A 23,317-nucleotide genomic window follows, 5' to 3' on the forward strand; every position below is an offset into this window, starting at 1 on the left:
TCTACACATCACCAAGACACACCACAACAAACAACATGTTGACTGATAACCATATGCAACTATAGTATTCATTCCCAACTCCACACTTAAATACAAGCACGTTCTCAGTTTTTCTTTCACTTTAATCAATGTTTCAAAGTACAGTATCAAAAAGTCATAAAAAAGAACTTCACAAAGTTCAAACACTTTGACTTAACTGGACAGAGCAGACTGATGATTTTCTCAGATTGACGAGTAGTATAAATGTTACATCACACAGGACATGCAAATACACAATCACTAAACTGAACAGCAAAACTACTGTAAAGTACAGAACTTTGAGACGTCTGAATTATGCGATAAAACACTATGTTAAATGGAAGGATTATTTATTTTTCTTTCCTTGGCTGGCACAGGGAGCAGGAGCGAGGGCCACTGTTCATGGAGAAATAGAAAAACTGTGCAGCAAATACGACAATTATATTTGAAGGGAAAAGCAATAATGTGAGAAGGTCGAGATAGGAAAACATCAAAGGAGCATTAAAAAACTAAATACGAATCGTGCCAGTAGCCACCCCTCCACACCCCCCCTCCCCCCAAAAAAAGTTTTATTATTGCTGTTTGGGAAACTACCACTAAATTCTGAAATTATGTACATTTTCTGCTCTGTGTTAGTAAGCGCCTGGAATTCCCCGGAGTATTGGAGCAATGCCTAAAACCACACTGGTCCAAATTGCACAAATGTTACATATTATCCAATTCAAAGCTTTATAGTGTTTGCTTTCAATTCGTTATTTTTTAAAAAGTTATTTCCAACCCATTTGTTCTGGAAATGGTAAAATGTCAACTGAAACCTGAAATCCAAATCCTACCTTTCTGCCACCCATCGCGTCCTGCAAGCCTAACTTCCAACAAAACAAGGACGTTCTCAATTGATGTTTAGCATTGTACAGTGCCACACAATCTGCTCTGCATCTGTGTGTGGTATGCAAGCCAATGTACCGTTAAGACTTTATTTATGCTTTGTTTAAAAGCGGCTCATTCTTGGTTTTCATCACACTTCAAAAGTTGTTTTTCTTAAACTTGCATGAATGCCACATTTTATAATAGTTGTTACGGATGAAAAGTAACCAAGTTATGAACGAAAAATGACATTCAGATGCTAAAAGACTAAATAAAGAAAATATTGCTATAATTGTTCAAGAAATTGATTAAAATGTTACCCCTTTTTAAAACAATGTGCAGAAGGATTAGTAGATGGAAGAAAACAAGATTTCAACAGCAGAAGATTTAATCATACATACTGTACAACTACCCAATCAATGGGTGTTGCTGCTCCAGTGAGACAATCTGGAATAAATCCAAGATGTCTCTTAAATCGGTATTGTTGTTTGGCTCTGAATCTAACCAGTCATTTAATAAATGCCCTGAGATGCTGCCCCATGTGAAAGATGCTTTACAAATGCAAATTGTTGCTGCTGTTGTAATAAATACCAGATCCCATTATAGTTATACAATATCTTTTTCTTGTGACGGGTGTGATTCCCACTGTGGTTCTGGGAAGCCTGAGACAATAATCATCTACCTTAAGAGTTCATATAGGTGAACCAGTATAGTAAGTTACAAAATTGTGCACAAACCAAGATACTGACTGCAGTTAGACCAAATAAAATAACAACAGCTTATATTCAAACAGCACTTTTCACATGATGTCTCAGAGCACTTCACAATGGCAGGGTTGGATACCAAAAAGGGGAAGGAGGAAGTTGACCATACGTACGGTCAAAGAGGTATGTTTTCAGGTGGGATTTAAAGATAGAGAAGGGCGAGGGAGTTCTAAAGGTTAGACCCATCTCAAGAACCTCTTCTTTGACCATGCTTTCGATTGCCCTGCTTCCTCAGCCCCTAGGCTCTGGAACTCCATCCCCCAGTGCCTTTGCCTTGCTTCCTCCCTTTCCTCCTTCAAGGCCGGTCTCAAGACCTTTCTCTTCAACCGTGCCTTCACCTCCCTTCTCGAGTCTTTACCCCCTCCTCGCTCCCTCCCTTCCCTCCCTTCACCCTGACCACTTCCCCCCTGCTCGGGTCCCGACCCAACTGTCCAGCACCTTGGGACGTCCTCCCAACATGAAAGGCGCTCTATAAATGCAATATTGTTGTTGTTGATCCCCCCTGCCCTCCACTTTCCCCAATCCCGATCCCCAGCTTGGGTCCGAAATTCTGACTGTCCAGCGCTTTGGGATGTCCACTCGACATGAAAAGTGCTTATACAAATGTAATTTTGTTGTTGTTGGGAGCCATAGTGATTGAAGGCTCAGCCACTGATGGTGATGCAGAGAGGGTAGGGAACCCAAGTAGACCCAAGCCTGATACATAACCTCTATACGTTTCTTTCTCATTTTACTGCAATTTGTACTTTTATTCTTGGAGAGAATGAACTTTATTGCACTTTCTCCCACCACCTCTGAAGTTGCTGACAGATGCTGGAATACAGATCCACTTGGTGTCAGTCACTCCCTGTAAACTTTCTGGTGAAAGACTAGATATTCCCATCCTACCCTCTCTCACACACACTCCACCCAGGACCACTGAGGCCAACTGTACTACTACTAGCAAACAGAGGAGGTCTGACAACATGTTCTAAGGGAAACTAGGGATGAGCAATAAATACTGGCTTCACCAATGCAGCAGCCAATTTCGCACAGCAGTGTCCCACAAACAGTCGTGGATTGAAAATGACCAATTTATTATTGTTTTGGAGGGATTATTATTAGACTTGTGGAGTAAGGAAACTTGGCCAAGGTTTCGCCCTGCCTGGAATTGAACTCAAATGTCTCACTTGCAAAGCAAGTGCTCTAACCACTGAGCTACAGGACTCCACGCTATATAGCACCTTATCACATCGCCAAACTGACTCAAAGAGCTATCTATGGAGTGTAGTTTTTATGTATTTCGTAGGTGAACCCAGCAACCAAGTTGTACACAGCAATGTACCACAAAACAGCCAGGAATTGAATGATTAATTATATTTTGGGGATTGTTGGCCAGGACACCACAAGAAACTCTCTCCTCCTTTTGAATAGTGCCATGGAATCTTTAAAGGCATTTCGCCCACAAAATATTTTATAGTATTTCATTTTATAATATATTATGTGAAGCACTTTGAGACGTCTCAGTGATGTGATAAGGCACTATATCAAATGCAACGATTATCATTATTAAAATCCACTTTAACAGACAGACAGAACCTCCGTTTAACATCTCATCCGAAGGACAACATCTCTGGTAATGCAGCGCACCCCTAGCAGTGCAGTATTAACTTAGATTATGAGCTCAAAGTCCCGACATGGGGCTTGAACCCATAATCTTCTAATTTAGGTAAGAGTGCTACCAACTGAGCCAGGCCGGCACATCTTCAAGAATTCATCACTAAAGTTTTCCCCAGTTCTTTTCAGTTGCCATCAAAAATATGCATTGATATTAATGCCCATGTGAAAAGGACTATATAAGTCCATGTTGTTTGTTGAATGATTGTTTTTTCAATTCCCAAAATTAGGCAGCTTTACCACTGGCTGGATATTTTTAGTTATTTGCCTCTTCCACCTCTCATATCTACTTCCCAGTTTCCAGAAAGATTCCTCTCCTCCCTTCCTAATAATTTTTGAATACTGCGTTAATGCCATCTTATTTTTGCATCCGCTTTCCTCTCTTAATCCTACCACCCCCTTGGCACCATAATCAGCCACCAGAGGCATTTCTTTCTTCCATGAGATTTCTCTAATTTATGATCTTTTTGACAGTATTTTATTCCCAGAGGCCTTTGGGATCTCACAGCCTTTTCTGCATCTTCACAGACTAAAACCACTTTCCCGTTCTGCTTGGGTTGATTGAAATGGGTGGGGTTTCGCTCAGGCAGTTTGTGTTTGGTGAGACGTCTGTCATTTGCTCATTTGAGGTGCTCAACGCCAACAAATGTGAATTCATATCTATGGCATCTCCAATTATCACCTTGCTCACCGCTGTTCTATTCTCCACAATCTCCAGACCTCTGCAGCCCACCTTCTCTCCCACAATAACGCTCCACAAACTCATCACCTTCATTCTCACATGGCTCCACCGGCTCCCTATCCCCCAGCGTTTAACCTCATAAATCCTTCTCCTCACCTTCACAGACTTGCAAACTCCCACCCCAGAATTCTCTTGTATCCCACTCTTCTGCTCATCCCCTCCAACTCTGGCTTCCCCCAACCTCTAGAATTCCATCCCTCAATCACTCCGCCTCACCTCCTCCGTGGCCTCCTTCAAGTCCCGCCTGAAAATGCTCCTCTTCGACCATGCCATCGGTCACCCCCTTCCCCTCCGCTCCCTTCTCTCCCCCTGACCCCAGCTCAGTGTACAGTCTGAAATGCGCCTTGAGACATCCTCCCAACATGAAAGGTGCTATATAAATGTAATCTTGTTGTTGTTCCTTCATTTACCCCACTATCAACGGGCAAGCTTGCAGCCAATTTTCCCTGACCTTGGGCAAGTTTCCTCACTCCACACGCCTAATAATAATCCCTCCAAAAAAAACAATAATAAATTGGTCATTTTCAATCCACGACTGTTTGTGGGACACTGCTGTGCGCAATTGGCTGCCGCGTTCGCCCACAAATATACAGTCAATTCACTTTACAGTATATTCTGTGAAGTGCTTTGAGACGTCTAGAAGACGTGAAATGCGCTATATCAAATGCAAGGATTATTATTATTAGCTCCGTCAAAGCTCTCACTCGGACTTCGTAAAGCACTTTTAGATATAAACAATGAAAACATTGTATTTACTCTAGTCACCTTATAGAAATAGTGTGAACTTCCTTTGAGTCTAATTTGGATCACCTGACATAGCAAAAGAGTTCCACGGTTTAACATGTCATCCGAAGTACATCACCTCTGACAATCAAACTCTCCCCAGAATTGCACTGGAGTATCAGCCTGGACCAAAGTCTTGATGTGGGTCTTAGCAGTTGCTATTCACTGAGCCAAGCTGCCACCTAATTCTCTCCACGACACTGATCCCTCCTTTACTACTATCGAAGGCTAAAACATTTTAAGATGAGTCTAAAACCTCATAGTCGTGCTCATTAATCTTTTTCATGCCAAAGAAAATTGTGAAACTGAATTGCCACATTATTATATAACTAATTTATATTACAATTACATCAAAGTCTGACTAAAATCAATTACTCTTTTCTTGTTTAGTTCAGGGATAGAAATTGTTACAAGACCCAACTCTGAACAGAGTAGAGTTGATGAGTTAAAATTTGGATTTGGCCACTCAATGATCTGAGGCGAAGCCAGCTATAGCCAATAAAAGACAAAATGCAGACCTGTTCCACTAGTCCAGCGCAGCACATCTAAATAATGGGAAGAAATTCCAACTGCACTTCGAGACATCCTGACACCTGGCACTATACGTGTGCAAACTGGTTGCTACGTTCACCCACAAATACACCGTCAAAACAATTTTTTAGTGAAAGTGCTCAGCCAGCAGAGTCAAGCACTTCGAGGCTTCCTCCCGACATGAAAGGTATAAATGTAAACTGCATTGTAAAATCTTGCGAAGCGTTTTGAGACGTCTCGACGACGTGATAAGACTCTGTATCAAATGCACGCATCACTATTGTTCTATATCCACGCAAATTGTTCTTTTAGTTTTACTCTATTTAGGTAGAGTTTAAAAGCCTGCAGAATTTGGCAACCTGGTAGAATTTACTCTTAACTTTCAAGTCGTTTTTGCGCGGCTCTCAAAAGAACCTAAGAGAAAACTGGCTTCAAAATTAAAGGCGGCGTCTTCAAGAACTTGTCAGATTCGGGGCACTCTGAATGAAATGCCATGGAAATCAAAGAAACCTAGACCCATGTGGAATTTCTGTCACCCAATCTCCGCGACAGCACCCCAAATCTGGGGAGAAACTTAAGTCACGGTCACTACACACTCCTTCCCACATCTCTCCAGAGTTTCACTTTCTGCTCAGTGTCTTCTAAACGCAATGTTTGCGCCTGCGGTGGGGGATTGGAGCACCCACCGGTCGGCTTAAAAACCTTAGCCATGGAATGAAAGAAATGCAACGGGTTATCGTCATCAGGTCCTCCTCGAGAAGACACCCAGACATTTATTTACTTGCATTTATTTACTAGAGGGGGCAAAAAAAAGCCTGGCTCTACCCTGTGATCTGGTTGACACTCTGAATCCCCCCCCCAAAAAAAAACACTCCAAAACCCACACAACTTCAAATACTTACCATTCTGGTTGGCCAGTCCAGGGTTTTGAGGAATCCTGCACAGCCTTTCGATGCCTCGCACAAACCCCACCTTCGGAATAAAGTGGCCTCAGACCTGATCCCCAGCCCAGGGGTCTGCACTCAATTAAAATTCCGCAGGAGTTTTACAACCTGACTCCTCCGACCGTGCGCTCCAGCACCAGCAGCAGCCCCACAGCACCAGCAGCTCCTCCAGCAGCAGCCCCACAGCTCCAGCTCCAGCAGCAGCAGCCCCCCCAGCACCAGCAGCTCCTCCAGCAGCAGCCCCACAGCTCCAGCCCCACAGCTCCAGCAGCCCCCCCCAGCACCAGCAGCTCCTCCAGCAGCAGCAGCAGCAGCCCCACAGCTCCAGCACCAGCCCCACAGCTCCAGCCCCAGCAGCTCCAGCAGCAGCAGCCCCCCCAGCACCAGCAGCTCCAGCAGCAGCAGCAGCACCCCCAGCACCAGCCAGCGGCTCCGCCTTGGTGTCAGCCAGACACCCACCCACCCAGACAGACAGACAGACAGGACAGACAGCCCCTGTTTGTCAGTCTCCCCTCCTCCCTTCCCCTGCCTGGCGGCTCGGGCTCCGGCCACGTAGCGCTGGAAGGAGGCGGGGAGGGATCAGCCCCCGTGTGCACACACACACACAGGACCAGGACAGGCAGCCCCCCCCCCCCCCCCCCCCTGGCCTGGCCCCTCACTCTCTGCCCCTCACCAGCCCTCCAGCCTTGTTGGGGTCCGGGTTACACAGTGGCCGCCACAGCATTCTCACCCTTATCCCTCTGGCAATGCCAATGCAAATAAATATTAACTTCACTGAGCGGATAAGGCAATTCATTTGACTGTGTGTGTGTGTGGGTGGTGGGGGTGGGGGGGGGGGGGGAGCCTATACATAACTGATATCTTTAGAAAATATACAGTCAATTCGCTTTACGGTATATTCTGTGAAGCGCCTCGAGACGACTCGACGACGTGATGAGGCGCGTTTATCAAATGCAAGGATTATTGCAAAGGTGGAACAATGTGTACCGTGTTGGTCACCTCTGCATTCAAAGGACTTTGTGGCGGGGGTGGGGGGGGGGGTGGGGGGGCACTAAAGGGTTCGGAACAGCAACAATGATGATTTCAGAGTTCGAGGTCTAACTCACGAGCAGATGCTCAGAGTTAAAATCAGGACTGTGTAGGGCCGGAGAGTTAGTTGACTCATCAGTGATCGCTCACCGTGTGAAAGCACTGAGGCAGCAAGAAAGAAGGCAAACAGGATGCTGGGCGACACTGACAAATCAGTTGAGTTTAGATCCCTGGAGTGCGTTGTACAGATTTAGTCACTGTGAGATGTCCAGCTTATGGGCAGTACAGAGGAGAGCAACGAGGATGATCCCCAGTGTTAGACAAATAACATTATAAGCAACAATTAGATAAAATAGGCCTTCATGACAGACGTTGGATTAATTTAAGAAACATCTTGGTGCTGATACAGGAGGACAGTCGGATGGGTCTGGGAAACGATAGCAAATGCGCCAAATGATCTTCTTCACCCAAACCGTTTTGTGATTTGTTAAGACCTATTATGGCCTATCTTGCCAGTGTCATTTTAAAATCACCCCTTTCTCTCAATCTCACATAACCCCCAATGCTATTCACCATAGAAAAAAAAATCTAGCTTCCTCTTGAATCTGGGTTTTATTATAATCGTTGCATTTGATATGGTGCCCTATCACACTTTCAAGGTGTCTCAAAGCACTTCACAGAATATGCTCTAAAGTGAATTGACTGTATATTTTGTGGGCGAAATGCAGCAGTCAATTGCGCACAGTAATGTCCCACAAACTGTCATGGATTGAGTGACCATATTATTTTTTTGAAGGGATTAAAAACAGGTAAACAGAGGTACATGGAGAAAGGAAACTTGTTCAACATTTCGCCCTGCCCAGGAATCGAATCCAGGTCCTCTTGCTTGCGAGGTGAGTGCTCTAACCACTAAGACTCCACAATGCGTTCATGTGCTAGGTGTAGAGGGAAGTATGGGTGAACATAATTATAATTAACAAGCAATGAAAAAGATTGGTTATTAATGACATAATTCAGAAATTCTTTTCATTATATTTAAGATCAATTTCCACATGTATTCTGTTCCACATGTACGCCAATAATACCCAATTCTACTTCTCTGTTTCAACCTTCGTTTCCACAACGACTGTCATTCTAACTGACTGCCTGTGAGTTAATCGATGAACCTTAATTTCCTTTCATATGGACTTCCAACAAAACTGAAGTCATTTTATTCAGCTCTTGACAGTGCCTTCTTGTCTCTCACTCTGACTCAATCACTCTCCGTAGCTCTCACTCTACCTGACTGAAGTACATAACCTAGGAACTTTGTTTGGCCCCAGCTTTATCCTACATCTGTACCTTGACCAAGACCTCCTTCTGTCTTTTCTCACTTTCTAATTTACTACCCCTGCAACCAAATCACTCATCTAAACTTTTGTCAGGTTGAGGCTAGATTCTAACAACAGTCTCTTCACCATTCTCTCTAACCACATCCTCAATGAACTCCAGTTCTTGTTCAGTAACTCAACAACCCATAATCTCTCCCACCTCAAACTCAGCATACCCATTGCCCCAATCATTCAGCTCCACTGGCTCCCCATCTCCTTGTGGATGAAATTCAGGATCCCTTCCTTACTTTCAAATGCCTCCAAAACACATTAATAATAATAATAATCCTTGCATTTGATGTAGCGCTTTTCACGTCGGGAGGAAGTCCCAAAGCGCTTCACAGAACACACTGTAAAGTGAATTGACTGTATATTTGTGGGCGAACGTAGCAGCCAATTGCACACAGCAATGTCCCACAAACAGTCGTGGATTGAAAATGACCAATTTATTATTGTTTTTGGTTTTGGAGGGATTATTATTAGGCTCCGTGTGGAGTAAGGAAACTTGCCCAAGGTCTCGCCCTCTGCCTGGAATTGAACTCAGATCTCTCACTTGCAAAGCGAGTGCTCTAACCACTGAGCTACAGGACTCCACTTGACATTAAATGTCAAGTATTCAACTGTATGTCATTCTTGTGAATTATCTTTGTTAACTTTTAAAAAGGCTAATTGAAAGGAACACAAGAAATAACAACGAGAAGGTAAATGCAAATAAATGATCTTTTTAAGATTTTGGAGGGGGGTAGGGCTTTACACACAAAATGAGGATTGTACTGTACTGACAAAAAACATAAAAATAAGTAAAAAGAAACGTGATTGAACTTTGTTCAGATTCCATTGGAAGTCATACAAACAATAATTGGTCCATTATATGTTCACAACAGAGGCACAATTATTGCACTGTAGATTTGAATGTTTCACAGTGAGGTAGCAACTACTTACAACAATTTTGAAGGTTAACCTGAGCACTCACTGAAATCTGAAGTGCTTTGTGATTCTGTATATTGCTTCATTTTAAGAGTCAGCAATAAAGATGAGTAAATAGCCACATCTATTGAGAATCCAACTACATGCAGAACTTCAAAACCTGCAAACATTCAGTCTCTCAGTGGGGCTTTCATAATGTATTAGTTTGGGCGGCTCACTAAATACCTCAATAAAAGGTATTGAACATTTAAAGTAATTATTTTTTGTCAATTCACGTTTTCAACATTTTCAATACTACTTGGGAAACTGCAGTAATAACAGATGTCCATGAATACAATCTATACCAGCATAAACATTCCATTTGTTTGATAATTTTATAAGCCCCTGTTGTACATGTAAATATTCTACCAGAAAATACTATGCAACATATTACAACTACACATTGCTATGGTACAAACAGTAGATGCATAATAGATTAATTTACCAATCTCTTGAATTTTAGTACTTTTGCAGCAGTTGACACTGAGATTGTTTACTAATATTTTCCTAAAGTTTATATGTGCATGTAACACTGAGGGATATTTTCTTCTTTCAATGCAAGAATTAAATTGTGTTACCATTTTCTTGTTGCTACAATATTTCCAATTGCTTTGATTGTAACTTTACACTCTGCATGACCCAAGAAAATAATAGGTAGAAGAAAAGAGTGGAAATTTGATCGTAAAGAAGCCCCAAATACAATTTTTTTTAATAAAAGCTTATTATTTAGAAATTATTTCACTGACCATAAAGGGCCATTGCTTGTTAAGTGTTTGAATTGGTTATAATGATATTAATTGTTTTCTTAATGGAAAAATAAATCCTCAGTTATCTGCAAATCATACAGTACAAACTAACATTGTGAAAATAATTTATTTCAATCTTCTATTAGAGGTTATAAGGTACTTTGTGAGACAGTATAGATGGATTGGGTAATACACCGTTTTGGAAAAAAGATTTTAATCTGACCTAATTCCAAAGTTAATTTGCAGTAACACATTTCATTACTTCTGTATTCGATTTGATCTTTTTAAAAATGATAATAATGATAAAGGTATCCAAGATATTCAGACTAATCAATTCTTCCTGCTTAATTATCAAATAAGATGTTTAAAAAAAATTTAATTTTAAAATGTACAATTTGTTCAAATACACATCTGGTGATACAACCTTATAAAGAAAGATTAAGTGTTGTTTCTTTCTTTAAAAAAAACTTTGGTGAAGAAACTAATATTATAAATACATTGATTTAAAAATACTGCAAATTTCCCCAAACACCTTTGAAAAAAAACGATAATTGTCATTGTTGTCACTTTAATCGATTCCATGCATACTTTTGAGTTGAAGGCAAAAGAAGAATACTGCTCTTCAACCTTACTGATGTTTGGTCCTATCTTGCAGAAGTGAGTTGTTTAACTTGATCACAGTTGTAGCAAAATCGACAAGTTCCACAAAGTCTGATGTGATGATATTGACACCGTTTACACCAGGTTTCTGAGACTTCACCCAATTCATTATTATTGGAAGATTTCTATGAAAGAGAAAACAGCATCAGATCATGTGAAGGTTACAAATCATTCAGAGTAGAATGTACGTAAAAACTTGCTGACACTTGAATGCAGTTAAAATTGTTTTTCCCACAGCAAAGAATGTACATTTTTGTGTCACTGTGAAATATGCCCACCTAGTGGTTGAGCCAGGAATTAAGAAAAACAATCGTATAAAAAAATAACCTTTGCACATTGTTGAAACATCTCAAAGAGCTTCACAGGATTTTTAATGCAATTGTGTAGTGGCTGCGTGTTGGCAGGTATTGAGTTTGCAACACACCCCCTAGCACTGCATCGGAGTGTCGGCTTAAACTATGCGAGTTCAACTCCCACAACTTGAATCCACAATTTAAACCCACAATCTTCTAATTCGGAGGTGGGAGTGCTACCACTCAGCTGACAAACTATAGCTAGAACTTGAAAAATCAGCTCAATATTAATAACAGTCCTTGCATTTGATATATCGCCTGATTGCATCTTTTAGGCGTCTCAAAGCGCTTCACAGAATATACTGCAAAGTGAATTGACTGTATATTTTGTGGGCGAAACGCGGCAGCCAATTGCACACAGCAGTGTCCCACAAACAGTCGTGGATTGAGTAACCAGATTATTTTTTTTGTAAGTAATTATTACCCCCGAAAAAGCATGTGCCAGTCGACTAACAACCAGGTTCCCACTGACTGCTAGGTCAATAGAGGAGTGTGGAGTAAGGAAATTTGCCCTGCCTGGGAATCAAACGCAGGTCCTCTCGTTTGTGAGGCAAGTGCTCTAACCACTATGCTATGGGACAATTGTTCATAACCCATGTGCATATCCCATAGACATGGGATGACTAATAACATAACCAGGCTCAAAAATCTACTTGCAGTGTCTATTAAAATATAATTCCCTAAATTGCTTTTAATTAATTGAATTTCAAGAGGAGGCTTTGCAATATAAGCCAACCAAAGTCTATAAGATTATGGAAGTATGTTACGTGTAAGAAACATCCTGACCTTTTTTTTTTAAATTGAAGTAATAATAATAGACAACACTTATACTTGAACCATAATAAATCCTACCTTGTAACCAGCGAGTCCCTTAGACCAACGATCCATCCCTGCATCACAGTTCTGATTTGTGGCGTTAGAATAGCTTGTGAGACATGAAACGTGCCACGTTTTGCACGCTCACCCAATGTCGTCTCTAGGAACTGCACCAGTTTCTGTGCGTCTGTTGTGTTTGCCCATGGGGCTGGCATTTTATGTCCTGGCCAAAGAAAGGGAAACTCATGTGCTATGGGATGGTGGTAAAAGACAAGAACCTATGCAAAGAAAACAAAACAAGTTACTTAGATGAATACTTAAAAATATTTTTTTTTGTTTGGCTCTATGCTTCTACTCAGTCATTTTTTCAGATGGTATTCGCATTAAATATATACATGCAATTACTGCACTGTAGTAAATTAGACACTGCACTGAGTCCCATTAGACACTCAAGAGGTGAGGGGACTACCACTGAGCAATAATTTGTAAGTTGCCTTGTTAGTTAATTAATTGAATTGCACCAACCTTTGAGGATTTTAGGTGGGCAGATTTGGGGAATACCATGGAATTGAGTTGCCAGAGTTATTCATTGATGAGGGGGAAGCTGAGGTTCAGGAAATGCAGGAATGGTCAGTGGCAATGTGCATTTTCCAGAGGGATCTAGTGAGGTGCGTTTTCTAGGGCATTCAGAAATGTTTTCCAGGGGTATTTAGTGGGATACATCAGTCTAAGGATACCTTTGGTTATAATAAGTTGTGGAGCCTTCTACAAAAGTGCTATAACTAAAGTAATTTTTTACATTTTAAAAAAATACAAATAACTTTGAATCCATGAACAGAACGATGGCTGTTCCTACCATTAACCCCAGGAACCACGACTAATGTATCATTCCATTCTTTTCACCTCCTCAACGAGACAGTTAGAACCTTGACATTTTAGGAACAGTGAACAAGCTGATTTTTTTTGGGGGGGGGGGGTGTGGTTGAGGGTTTCATGTTTCATTAATATAACTTTTACTATAAAAATACATTTTGAAATCTTATATCGTCTCATCTTTAAAATACAAGGTGCAGAGTTCAATTCTTTCCAATGGAGATCCCTGTCAAATCTGGCTATTATGGTCAATCTATCGGAATTTTGCCTACAAAATACACAGTCAATTCACTTTATAGTATATTCTGTAAAGCGTTTGAGACATCTCGATGACGTAATAAGGCGCTTCGTCAAATGCAAGAATTATTCTAATTACATACATCTGGTTCTTTATGAATGATATTGAAGGAGACAAAATGTTTTCTGATGGCAAGCAAGCAGAGAAATTAAAAAGGAAATTCCCTTGGCCACGCTCTAACACCTGCTAATGACTGGTTACAGAGGGGGCATCAACCAATGTTTAATAATAATAATAATAATCCTTGCATTTGATATAGCGCTTTTCACGTCGGGAGGACGTCCCAAAGCGCTTCACAGAACACACTGTAAAGTGAATTGACTGTATATTTGTGGGCGAATGCGGCAGCCAATTGCGCACAGCAATGTCCCACAAACAGTCGTAGATTGAAAATGACCAATTTATTATTGTTTTATTTTTTTGGAGGGATTATTATTAGGCGTGTGGAGTAAGGAAACTTGCCCAAGGTTTCGCCCTCTGCCTGGAATTGAACTCAGGTCTCTCGCTTGCAAAGCGAGTGCTCTAACCACTGAGCTACAGGACTCCACGTTTAGGAAAATATCAAGCTGTCATCAAAACAGAGGATCCTGCACGGCCAGCAAAAGCAAACCTTGGGTAGAAATTACAATAACTTGCATTTATATATCTCCCTTTTATGCGTGGCAGCGTCTTAGAGTGCACAAAATTAAATACCTTTTTACAAACAATTCGATTCGTATTTCCCTCTCGGTTTGAATCCACAGATTTACATTTTTATAAACTTTAACAAGAAGAGGGAAACTCACTAACACTTTTGTCCAATTATTAACAGGTAACATTTTAACTTTGCATTGTCTGACCAACATCTTCTCAAGCATCCTTTCAATTGCAGTTACAGTATTTTATTGAAATACAAGGAATTAACCTGGCATTTTTGCTCCCATAGATATTGCAGTGTCACTTCCTCTACCAATTTGGCTCTGGAAAGTTTGGTTCCAAAAACATCTTTAAGCATTTGAACAAGGTCTTTGTGATGCGAGTCCTCCATAGCATAATGGTGATTGAAATCTAAAAAGATCACCTCCTTAGGGTGGTTTTTGAGGAAGTAGTTAATTTGCTTCAATCCCTCACGGACTTTAATACCAAACAAACCGTGTATAAAATAGAGCTCATTGTCCTCGTCTCCGGGTTTTGTGGAAACACGAAGATCAAAATAACGTATGCCAGCTTCAAGCTGTTCTCTGAATGTCAGGCTTTGTGTCATGGACCATTTCTTCATGTTTTTTTTGAACAGAGACCGGAAAATCTCCGCCAAACGTTTCACCACAACTGATTGATCTGGTCCCACTGGAGACTTTTCATCCACCCAGAAGCTGAAAGAATCGTGAGATCCTGGAAAACAACAGAAACAACTTTCATTTACATTGAGCCCTTCACAAACAATCATGTCTCAGAGCACTTCACACAAAGACAAGGTCAGACGTGGACACCCAGGAAGGGTAGAAGGAGGTGACCATAGTCACGCAGTCAAAGAGGATTTTAAGACAGATAGATAAGGGGTGACACAGAGATTAGCAGTGTAGTAGCTGAAGGTTTGTCCACAGACAAGAGATTCCAGATTGTGTGTGTATATGTGTGTGTATACTATATGTCAAACTTATAGAATATTGAAGTTTTGGGCAAGGTTGGGATTCTTCCTGTTCCAAACATTTTTTAAAAAATTGCCTTCAGCTCTGTGCAAGTATGATGACTGTGCTTTGAGATGTTGATGCATATATTTTTTCTCCCAAAACTGTTTATATTTTATTTTTTGAAATGCAACATATAAAAGTATCAAACGCCCCAAAAAATAGAGGGACAGCCTCCATTCTGAGACCAGAATCTTTTTAAAGAAAGCAGTTAATCAAGATAAAACAAATGAGCATTGATATACCAGAAACCGGGCAGCGTAACTAGAGAAGGTCCACGATGGGGAAAAGCTGCAAGGACAAAGACAAGAACAGACCCAACCTCTAGGTTCCTCTAGGTCTAGAATTTTATAAAGCCAGCAGTTAATGGCCTAACTTACAATAACAATTTATATTTATTTACAAACATATGGAGATTGAAATAGTACTCATTAAAGCAGTAACACAGTTTGGCTGGAACTATATATACACGTGTTAAAAAAAATCACTTCAATTTGTCACTACATTTCATTAATCTATAACTCAAGCGACAGGAGAAAGCACCAATCTCACAAAATTAAATCCCTTGTTACCGAAAATTTATCATTTATATTTTATTTCACCCACAAAATATACAGTCACACCATTTTACATTAAAATTCCTGTGAAGTGGTTGGAATGACGTCCCAGCATGAAAGGCGCAATGTAATCTATAATTATTGAATGTAAGCTATAATTATTTATGTATTTTACTTTTTTTGAAATCTCCTTTGTTCTGTCAATTGTTGTATTACTTTCTTTCCCCTCTTCTTTCTCCTTCCCTCTCAATAGTATTTGATACCCTTTTCCTTCTATTGCCATTCTCTTTCACAGTCACCTTCGAGGCACTACCTCCCCATAATTTACAAGAGAGTATTCAAGGTCAATGGAGGTAGTCTATTCGACTCTTAGCAACATCACAGTTCAACCCACTATTGTTCATCCCTCAATATATGCACATGTGCACCTTGCAACAAGGATCTTATTCTCAGTGATTAGAACTGGAAACCATTGTTCGCCTACAAATACACAGTCACTACATTTTACAGTAATTCCTGTGAAGGGCTTTAAGACATCTCGATAATGAGCTAAGTCAAATGCCAGGATTATTATTTTCACCTCCCTAATGCAGGGGGTAATTGTGGCTTCATCTGCTGTTCTTTCTGAGATCAGTAAATTCCTGGGAGATCAGTTAACTTGCTTATCTTCATAAAAAAATTGTACAGTTTAGCGATTTAAGAAACAAAACAAGATGTTAAATTTAAAAACTCTTATTACATTGGCGTTGTGTTGCTTTTTTGTTTGGTCAACTGCGTGTCTGACACATGCAGAAACCCATCCAAACTGAAATTTAAAGTGAAATTGCTCTGTATAAAAACTGCCACCAGATGGAGTGAGTGTGCAAAGTACAGCATATATGTTTAAAAAGGTGACTTTTCACATAATATGCACACTGAACCACTGCCAGCAGCGCCAGGGAGGCAAGCAAATGTTGAAGGGGGAGAAGTATTTTTACACTCGCCCCCACCCCCTCCAAATGTAAAAGGCTTCTGCCACTGTGGTGGATGGTGAAGATGGATTCTTCAAAGATGCTGCCAACCAGGTCAAAGATGAGGATGTTCCTCTCCTCCCTACCCTTCTCAACCAGACAGTAAGCAACATCTCATTGACACCCCGCCCTGTCCTTAATATCCTACATCCGTCCCATGACCCATTCTGCCTTCCCCCCACCTCAACAACATTACCCGGCTCTGCCACTCCCTGCCCCTCGGACCACCGAGACCCTCATCCACGCATTCATCACATCCAGGCTTGACTACTCTGACTCCCTGCTTGTCGACCTTCCCAGCTTTTCCATCCACAAGATGCAGGTTATTCAGAACTCTGCAGCTTGTATCCTTTCCCGCTTGAGACTCCGTGAACCTATCACCCCCATTTTCACTTGGCTCTCCAAGGGCTCCCCATCCTCCAGAGGATATAGTTCAAAATCCTCAACCTTGCCTTCAAAGCCCTCCACTGCCTTGCTCTTCCCTACCTCTAACTCCATAAAGATCTGTCTGCTTCCTCTGCTCAGGAGGATTCACCCCCTCCACGTCCCCCCACCCAGCCCAGCCCACCATCAGCGGCCAGGTCTTCAGCCTCTCTCCCCACTCTTTGGAACTTCATCCCACAGTTCCTTCACCTCGCCGTGTCCCTTGCCTCCTTCAAGGCCCATCTCAAGTCACTCCTCTTCGACCATGCCTTCGGTCTCACTCTTTTACCCCTACCCTCCTTGCCCTCCACCCCTCCCGTTCCCAGCCCCCAGCTCTGGAACAAATCCTGACTGTCCAGGGTCTTGGGATGTCCTCCCAACATGAAAGGTGCTGTACAAATGTCAGTTTTTGTTGTTGATAACGCGGAGGACGATGAGCCTGGCGATCAATTTGGCATCTTTGGTCGTCTTTCGCCCTCCCCATCGTATAAAGCTTTCACCACTGAACAGTTCAGAGTTGATTGGATAAAGAAAATATACTACTAAATTTAAGATCTGTTGCACATCCAGAGCTACCAGCCTCAATGTCAGTCAATGTTCTATTTATAGCACAGGGATAAGACTGGTTATACAGTATCAGAAATGCAGACACGGAAGATGGTAAAAAAAAATTGTATATATGTGTGATGGCAAAAAATTATGCTATGGTAAGAAAATAACCTTATGTATGCAACAATAGTAACAATAAAGCAAAACAAACAAAAACAAAAAATAACCAGGGTAAAAATATTGTGAGTTTGAAAAACATAGTGGAGAGGAACATTTTAATTCTAATACTCAGATTTCTTTTTGTATTCTGTATACTTTCCCTATGAGAACCAGTCATCTATATGAAATGGATCCACATTCTTTTTCAGTAACAGGTGATACTGTTCCAGCAAAGCTCTTCTGAACCTGGGATATAATGCCTATTTAATATTTTATCAGAACAATGCATCAAGGAATTGGAGAATGCAATTTTAATCCCAAGTCACTGTAGGTGCAGAACACACTGTTTAAGGGACCTTCGGCAAATAAGTGTAAGGCAGAGAAAATACTACAATGGAAATATAATAATAGTATTAGAATTAGAATCGAGAGATGACAGGAAATTTTCAAACAACACTGTGTTCCTGACACCTCAGACACTGCAAGTTATATTTTAAATGTGAAACTGAATACAGTCGGCACATGATGTTGCTTTTTAAAAGCAGATTTAGGAAAATAGCTCAACAGCTATTTTGATACTAATTTAACTTAATCACATTCTAAACCTCAGGCCAGTGAAGGTCAATTTGCAGGATCCTGAAAATCCTTGTCACAGGAGATAGTGGCTGACAAATACTGAGCCACATTCAGGTCAGCACTGTGTGAACTCAGCCTGGTATATTCTCACAGCAGCAAGTGCAGTGCTATATTTATTAAACTGGTTCATTTTGCCATTGAGTTTTAATTACTCCACGTGATTCGGGATTTAGACAATCTCATTTTCTCTAATCCACCCTCACAACCACAAAACGTGACATCTGTGGAAAAAAAAAGAATAGCTCAGCTCTGACAACCCACACACAGTGCATGAATCGAAATGCACAGAATGAGATTTGTTGCGATTATTTCCGATGCTTTATTTTGACATTTAAGAGTGCTCACACCCAAGAGATTAACAACACATCCTGCTTGATAACACCATTTCCAAGATGCGATTGCTGGTTTAACTCAGCAGGAGGCATCTCCACCTGTTACTGACCTTGAGGGGGAAATGATTGGAATTGAAGGGAGAGGATGGGGAAAGAATCAAAGATTAATTAGGGAGTGGGGGACGAGAGAGAGAGAGAGAGAGAGGGGGAGGGGGGAGAGAGAGAGAAAGAGAGAGAGACACAGCAAAAGCAGACTTGGGAAAAGGAAGGTCAGACTCAGACATACACATTGATGAGAAAGGAAGAGATAGCACAGGCACATAGCCAGAAAAAAGGAAAGACATTCAAGACATAGACAGCGACAGAGCGTCAGGAACAGACAGACAGAAAACTGTATTTACAGAGGGGGATTGAGTCAGTCAGACAGACAGTCAGTCAGACAGACACACACAGTGACACAGGGAGCAGGAGATACCAACAGATACACAGAAAACTGTATTTACAGAGGGGGATTGAGTCAGACAGACAGACAGAGTTAGTCAGTCAGTCAGACAGACACACACACACACACACACACAGTGACACAGAGAGCAGGAGATACCAACAGATACACAGAAAACTGTATTTACAGAGAGGGATTGAGTCAGACAGACAGACACACACACACACAGAGCAGGAGATACCAACAGACACACAGAAAACTGTATTTACAGAGAGGGATTGAGTCAGTCAGACACACACACACAGACACAGACACACAGTGACACAGAGAGCAGGAGATACCAACAGAGAACAACGGGAGCACTTGTGCCGTCACTGACAGACGGGTCACTGCTCACACCCCACACACTGAGAGCCGCAGTTACTCACTCCGAGAGGGCGACCTGAGAGCAAAGTAACAGAGACCCGGTGATACCTGTGCAAACCGCGGCTGCCCCGGGCTGGGGGGGGTTACCAGAGGCACGGCGCTTACCCGGGACAGACAGACAGGTTTACCAGAGGCACAGCGCTTACCCGGGACAGACAGACAGGTTTACCAGAGGCACAGCGCTTACCCGGGACAGACAGACAGGTTTACCAGAGGCACAGCGCTTACCCGGGACAGCCAGACAGGTTGGCCAGAGGCACAGTGCTTACCCGGGACAGCCAGGTTGGCCAGAGGGAGGCTGCTGAGAGACCAGGGCAGATCCCCCATCCAGTCGGCGTGCGGACAGAAGGTGCTGCTCACGATGTTCCTCCTCATCTTGGATTCTCTGTCTATCCCTCCCCCCCTCCCCACCTCCCTCCCTCCCTCTCCCCCCCCCCCCCCCAGCGCCTGCAGACGGCTCGGGTCCCGGCCCGGGCTTCACACGCTCCAGCCCGGTGGCAGCTGAGGAGAGCGCCGAGTGGCAGACAGCCGACCCTCCGCGGCCCCGCGCATCGCTGCACAGTTCGTGGCCGATCCTTTTTCCCTTCCGATCAGCTGTGACGGGCGGTACAGGAAGTCTGGAGCCATCGTGTGGGTCACCAGAAGAGGAGGATAGAGCAACCAGAAATACCCGCAGCAAGTGACACGTCACTCCCCCCCCGCAAACCTCCTCCCCCCCCGCAACTCCCGCAGCCCTGCGGTGCGGTGTCAGCTCTCCCGACAAGTGATGAGCTTTACGCTTTACGCATCAGGTGTTGCTCCCCATCCAAGTGGCAGCCGCCTGTGGCGACTCTCTGGGAGCAGTTTAACTGTGTGTGTGTGTGGGTGTGTGTGTGGGGGTGTGTATGTGTGTGGGGGGGTGTGGGTGTGTGTGTGTGTGGGGGGTGTGTGGGTGGGGGTGTGTGGGGGGGGTGTGGGTGGGGGTGTGTGTGTGGGGTGTGTGTGTGGGGGGGTATGTGTGTGTGGGAGGGGTGTGTATGTGGGGGTGTGTATGTGTGGGGGGTGTCTGTGTGTATGTGTGTGTGTGGGGGGGGGTATGTGTGGGGGGTGTGTGGGGGGTAGGGGTATGTGTGGGGGGGTATGTGTGTGGGGTGTGTGTGTGGGGGTGGGGGGGGGGTGTGGGGTGTGTGTGGGGGGTATGTGTGTGGGGTGTGTGTGTGGGGGGGTGTGTGTATGGGGGGGGGTGTATGGGGGTATATGTGGGGGGGTATGTGTGTGTGGGGTGTGTGTGGGGGGGGGTGTGTGTGTGGGGGGGGGTGTGTGTGTGGGTGTGTGTGTGGGGGGTGTGTGTGTGGGGGGGTGTGTGTGTGGGGGGGGGTGTGGGGGGGGTGTGTGTGTGGGGGGGTGTGTGTATGGGGGGGGGGTGTGTGCACATTCAGACCTGCGCACTCCCCGCAGTGCTAAGCCGTATTTATGGCCACCTTTAGGTGAGAGTCCTGCGCTTCCAAATGCTTCCCCAAAGCAGATTTTCTGCCTCCCGTGTTATTATGTGCGCGCACACAAACCCCACAACATACACACACACACACAGAAAACACACACACAACATACACACACACACAAAACACACACACAACACATACACACACACACAAAACACACACACAACACATACACACACACACAGAAAACACACACACAACACACACACACAACATACACACACACACACAACACACACACACACACAACGAAATAAGCATTCTCGATTGTGATAGCTCCCTTTCAAAGTGGCTCAGTTACAACAACAACAACAACAACAAGATTCCATTTATAGAGCGCCTTTCACCTCGGGAGGACGTCCCGACTTAGCACCGCAACAGCCTGAGAGGTTGTGGGTTGAAGGGTCCCGCGTTAAACTTCAAGGCAAACCTGACAGTCCAGCAACACAAGGAGCTTCGCCACATTGTCGGAGGTCCCAAGCTTTGGCTGAGACATGAAACCAAAGTACCAGCTGCCTGTTCTGCAGGTGAACACTTAAAAGACCCCGTCGCACTATTTGAAAAGAGAAGGGACTTTCTTCCAGTATTTTGACCATTGATCCTCCAAAATTAATTTGTCATTCACTTCATGATTGCATTGTTGAAGGACCTGCCATCCTTCGTGACCCTATCGCCCCATCCTCGCCCGACTCCACTGGTTTCCCATCACACACAGGATACAGTTCAAGATCCTGGTCCTCATCTTCAAAGCTCCCCATGGTCTTGCTCCCCCCTACCTCTGCGACCTCCTAACCCCCTACCCATTCGCTCCCTCCACTCAGGGGGCTCCAGCCTGCTTCAAGGGCCCCGTCTCGTTTGCCCTGCTATTGGCGGGCGGACCTTCTGCCACTCTGCCCCCACCCTCTGGAACTCCATCCCGCAGTCCCTCCACCTCACCCCCTCCCATTCCACCTTCAAGACCCATCTCAAGACCCTCTTCAACTGTGCTTTCAATCTCCCTGCTTCCCGCCCAGCCCTCCACCCTCCCCCATCCCGACCCTCAGCTCGGGTCCAAAACTCTGACTGTTCAGCGCCTTGGGATGTCCTCCCGATGTGAAAAGTGCTTTACAAATGTAATTTTGTTGTTAACCTGAGGTCCTATTGACCTGTGCAAATGGATGTTAAAGATCCCATTGGCACTATTTGAAGAGTTTCTCTCTGTGTCTTGGCCAATAATTCCCCATATAAAATTGGTCATTCACTTGATAGCTGTTTGTGGATCGCAGCTATTTGCAAATTGCTGCAGCATTTATCTACAAATATATAATCACTGCATCTAATTGTAAAGTGCTTTGAAACATCTCTATGATGTGATAAGGCACTGTATCAAATGTAAGGATTATTATTGTCCTTGATTTCTCTGCCTCTTCTGACACCATTCATCATTCCATCCATCTCTCCTCTCAGAATGCACCTCTGCAGTACTTCACTCTCCCGGTTCCATTCCTACCCATCCCTATGTTTTCACTGCTCTCTATTGGTTTTTCATTTTGCTTATCCATGGAAACCTATGGGTGCACCTCATTCTACTTTCTTATATGACTTTCTTATATGTGGAGTCCTGTACTTCAGGTTGGAGCACTTGCCTCACAAGCGAAAGACCTGGGTTTAATTCCTGGCTGGGCGAAATGTTGGGCAAGTTTCTTTACTCCACACACCTGTTTACCTAGCAATAAGTAGGAACCCGGTTGTTAGTCGATTGGTGGATTGTTTTTCCGGGGGTAATAATTCCTTCAAAAAAAACGGTCACTTCACTCCATGACTGTTCGTGGGACACTGCTGTGCGCAATTGGCTGCCGCGTTCGCCCACAAATATACAGTCAATTCACTTTACAGTGTGTTCTGTGAAGCGCTTTGGGACGTCCTCCCGACGTGAAAAGCGCTATATCCAATGCAAGGATTATTATTATTATTATTCTGTGAAGGGGTTTGAGATATCTCGAAGACTATATCAAATGCAAGGATTATTATTATTGTTTGTACCAACTTGGTTACATCATCTGCAGATATGGTAATCCACTTCCATATAAATCTCTTTTTCTGTGTTGTATGCCTGACTGTGTTGTGTGAGTCTGTGACTCTCTCCCTCTGTTGCGTATGTGAGTGTGTGCGTGTCTTTCTCTGTTGTATGTGTGTGCCTCTGTCTCTCATTCTCTCTGTGTTGTGTGTGTGTCTCTGTTTCT

At 43.3% G+C, this 23,317-nt stretch overlaps 2 protein-coding genes across 4 annotated transcripts in view; both read right to left on the reverse strand.

The window, feature by feature from the left end:
* phldb2b (pleckstrin homology-like domain, family B, member 2b) overlaps window positions 1–6,460 on the reverse strand; it is a 101,222-nt gene extending 94,762 nt beyond the window's left edge. For all 3 annotated transcript variants that reach the window (XM_007908717.2, XM_007908714.2, XM_007908713.2), the window contains exon 1: window positions 6,261–6,460. In XM_007908717.2, the coding sequence (XP_007906908.2) occupies window positions 6,261–6,263 (3 nt within the window). In that variant the 5' untranslated portion in view covers window positions 6,264–6,460. The remainder of the gene's footprint in view (window positions 1–6,260) is intronic.
* A 2,950-nt stretch (window positions 6,461–9,410) lies between these two features.
* Window positions 9,411–20,017, reverse strand: plcxd2 (phosphatidylinositol-specific phospholipase C, X domain containing 2). The gene is made up of 4 exons (XM_042334315.1): window positions 19,884–20,017; window positions 14,318–14,784; window positions 12,279–12,520; window positions 9,411–11,198 (listed from the first exon to the last, which is right to left on the reverse strand). Exons 1-4 carry the CDS (start codon window positions 19,987–19,989, stop codon window positions 11,042–11,044), a joined length of 972 nt encoding a protein of 323 aa, XP_042190249.1. The 5' UTR covers window positions 19,990–20,017; the 3' UTR covers window positions 9,411–11,041.
* Between the last annotated feature and the right edge of the window lie 3,300 nt (window positions 20,018–23,317).

The sequence above is a fragment of the Callorhinchus milii genome, unplaced genomic scaffold (genome assembly GCF_018977255.1).
Source record: "Callorhinchus milii isolate IMCB2004 unplaced genomic scaffold, IMCB_Cmil_1.0 Scaffold4, whole genome shotgun sequence".
NCBI classification, from domain to species: domain Eukaryota; kingdom Metazoa; phylum Chordata; class Chondrichthyes; order Chimaeriformes; family Callorhinchidae; genus Callorhinchus; species Callorhinchus milii.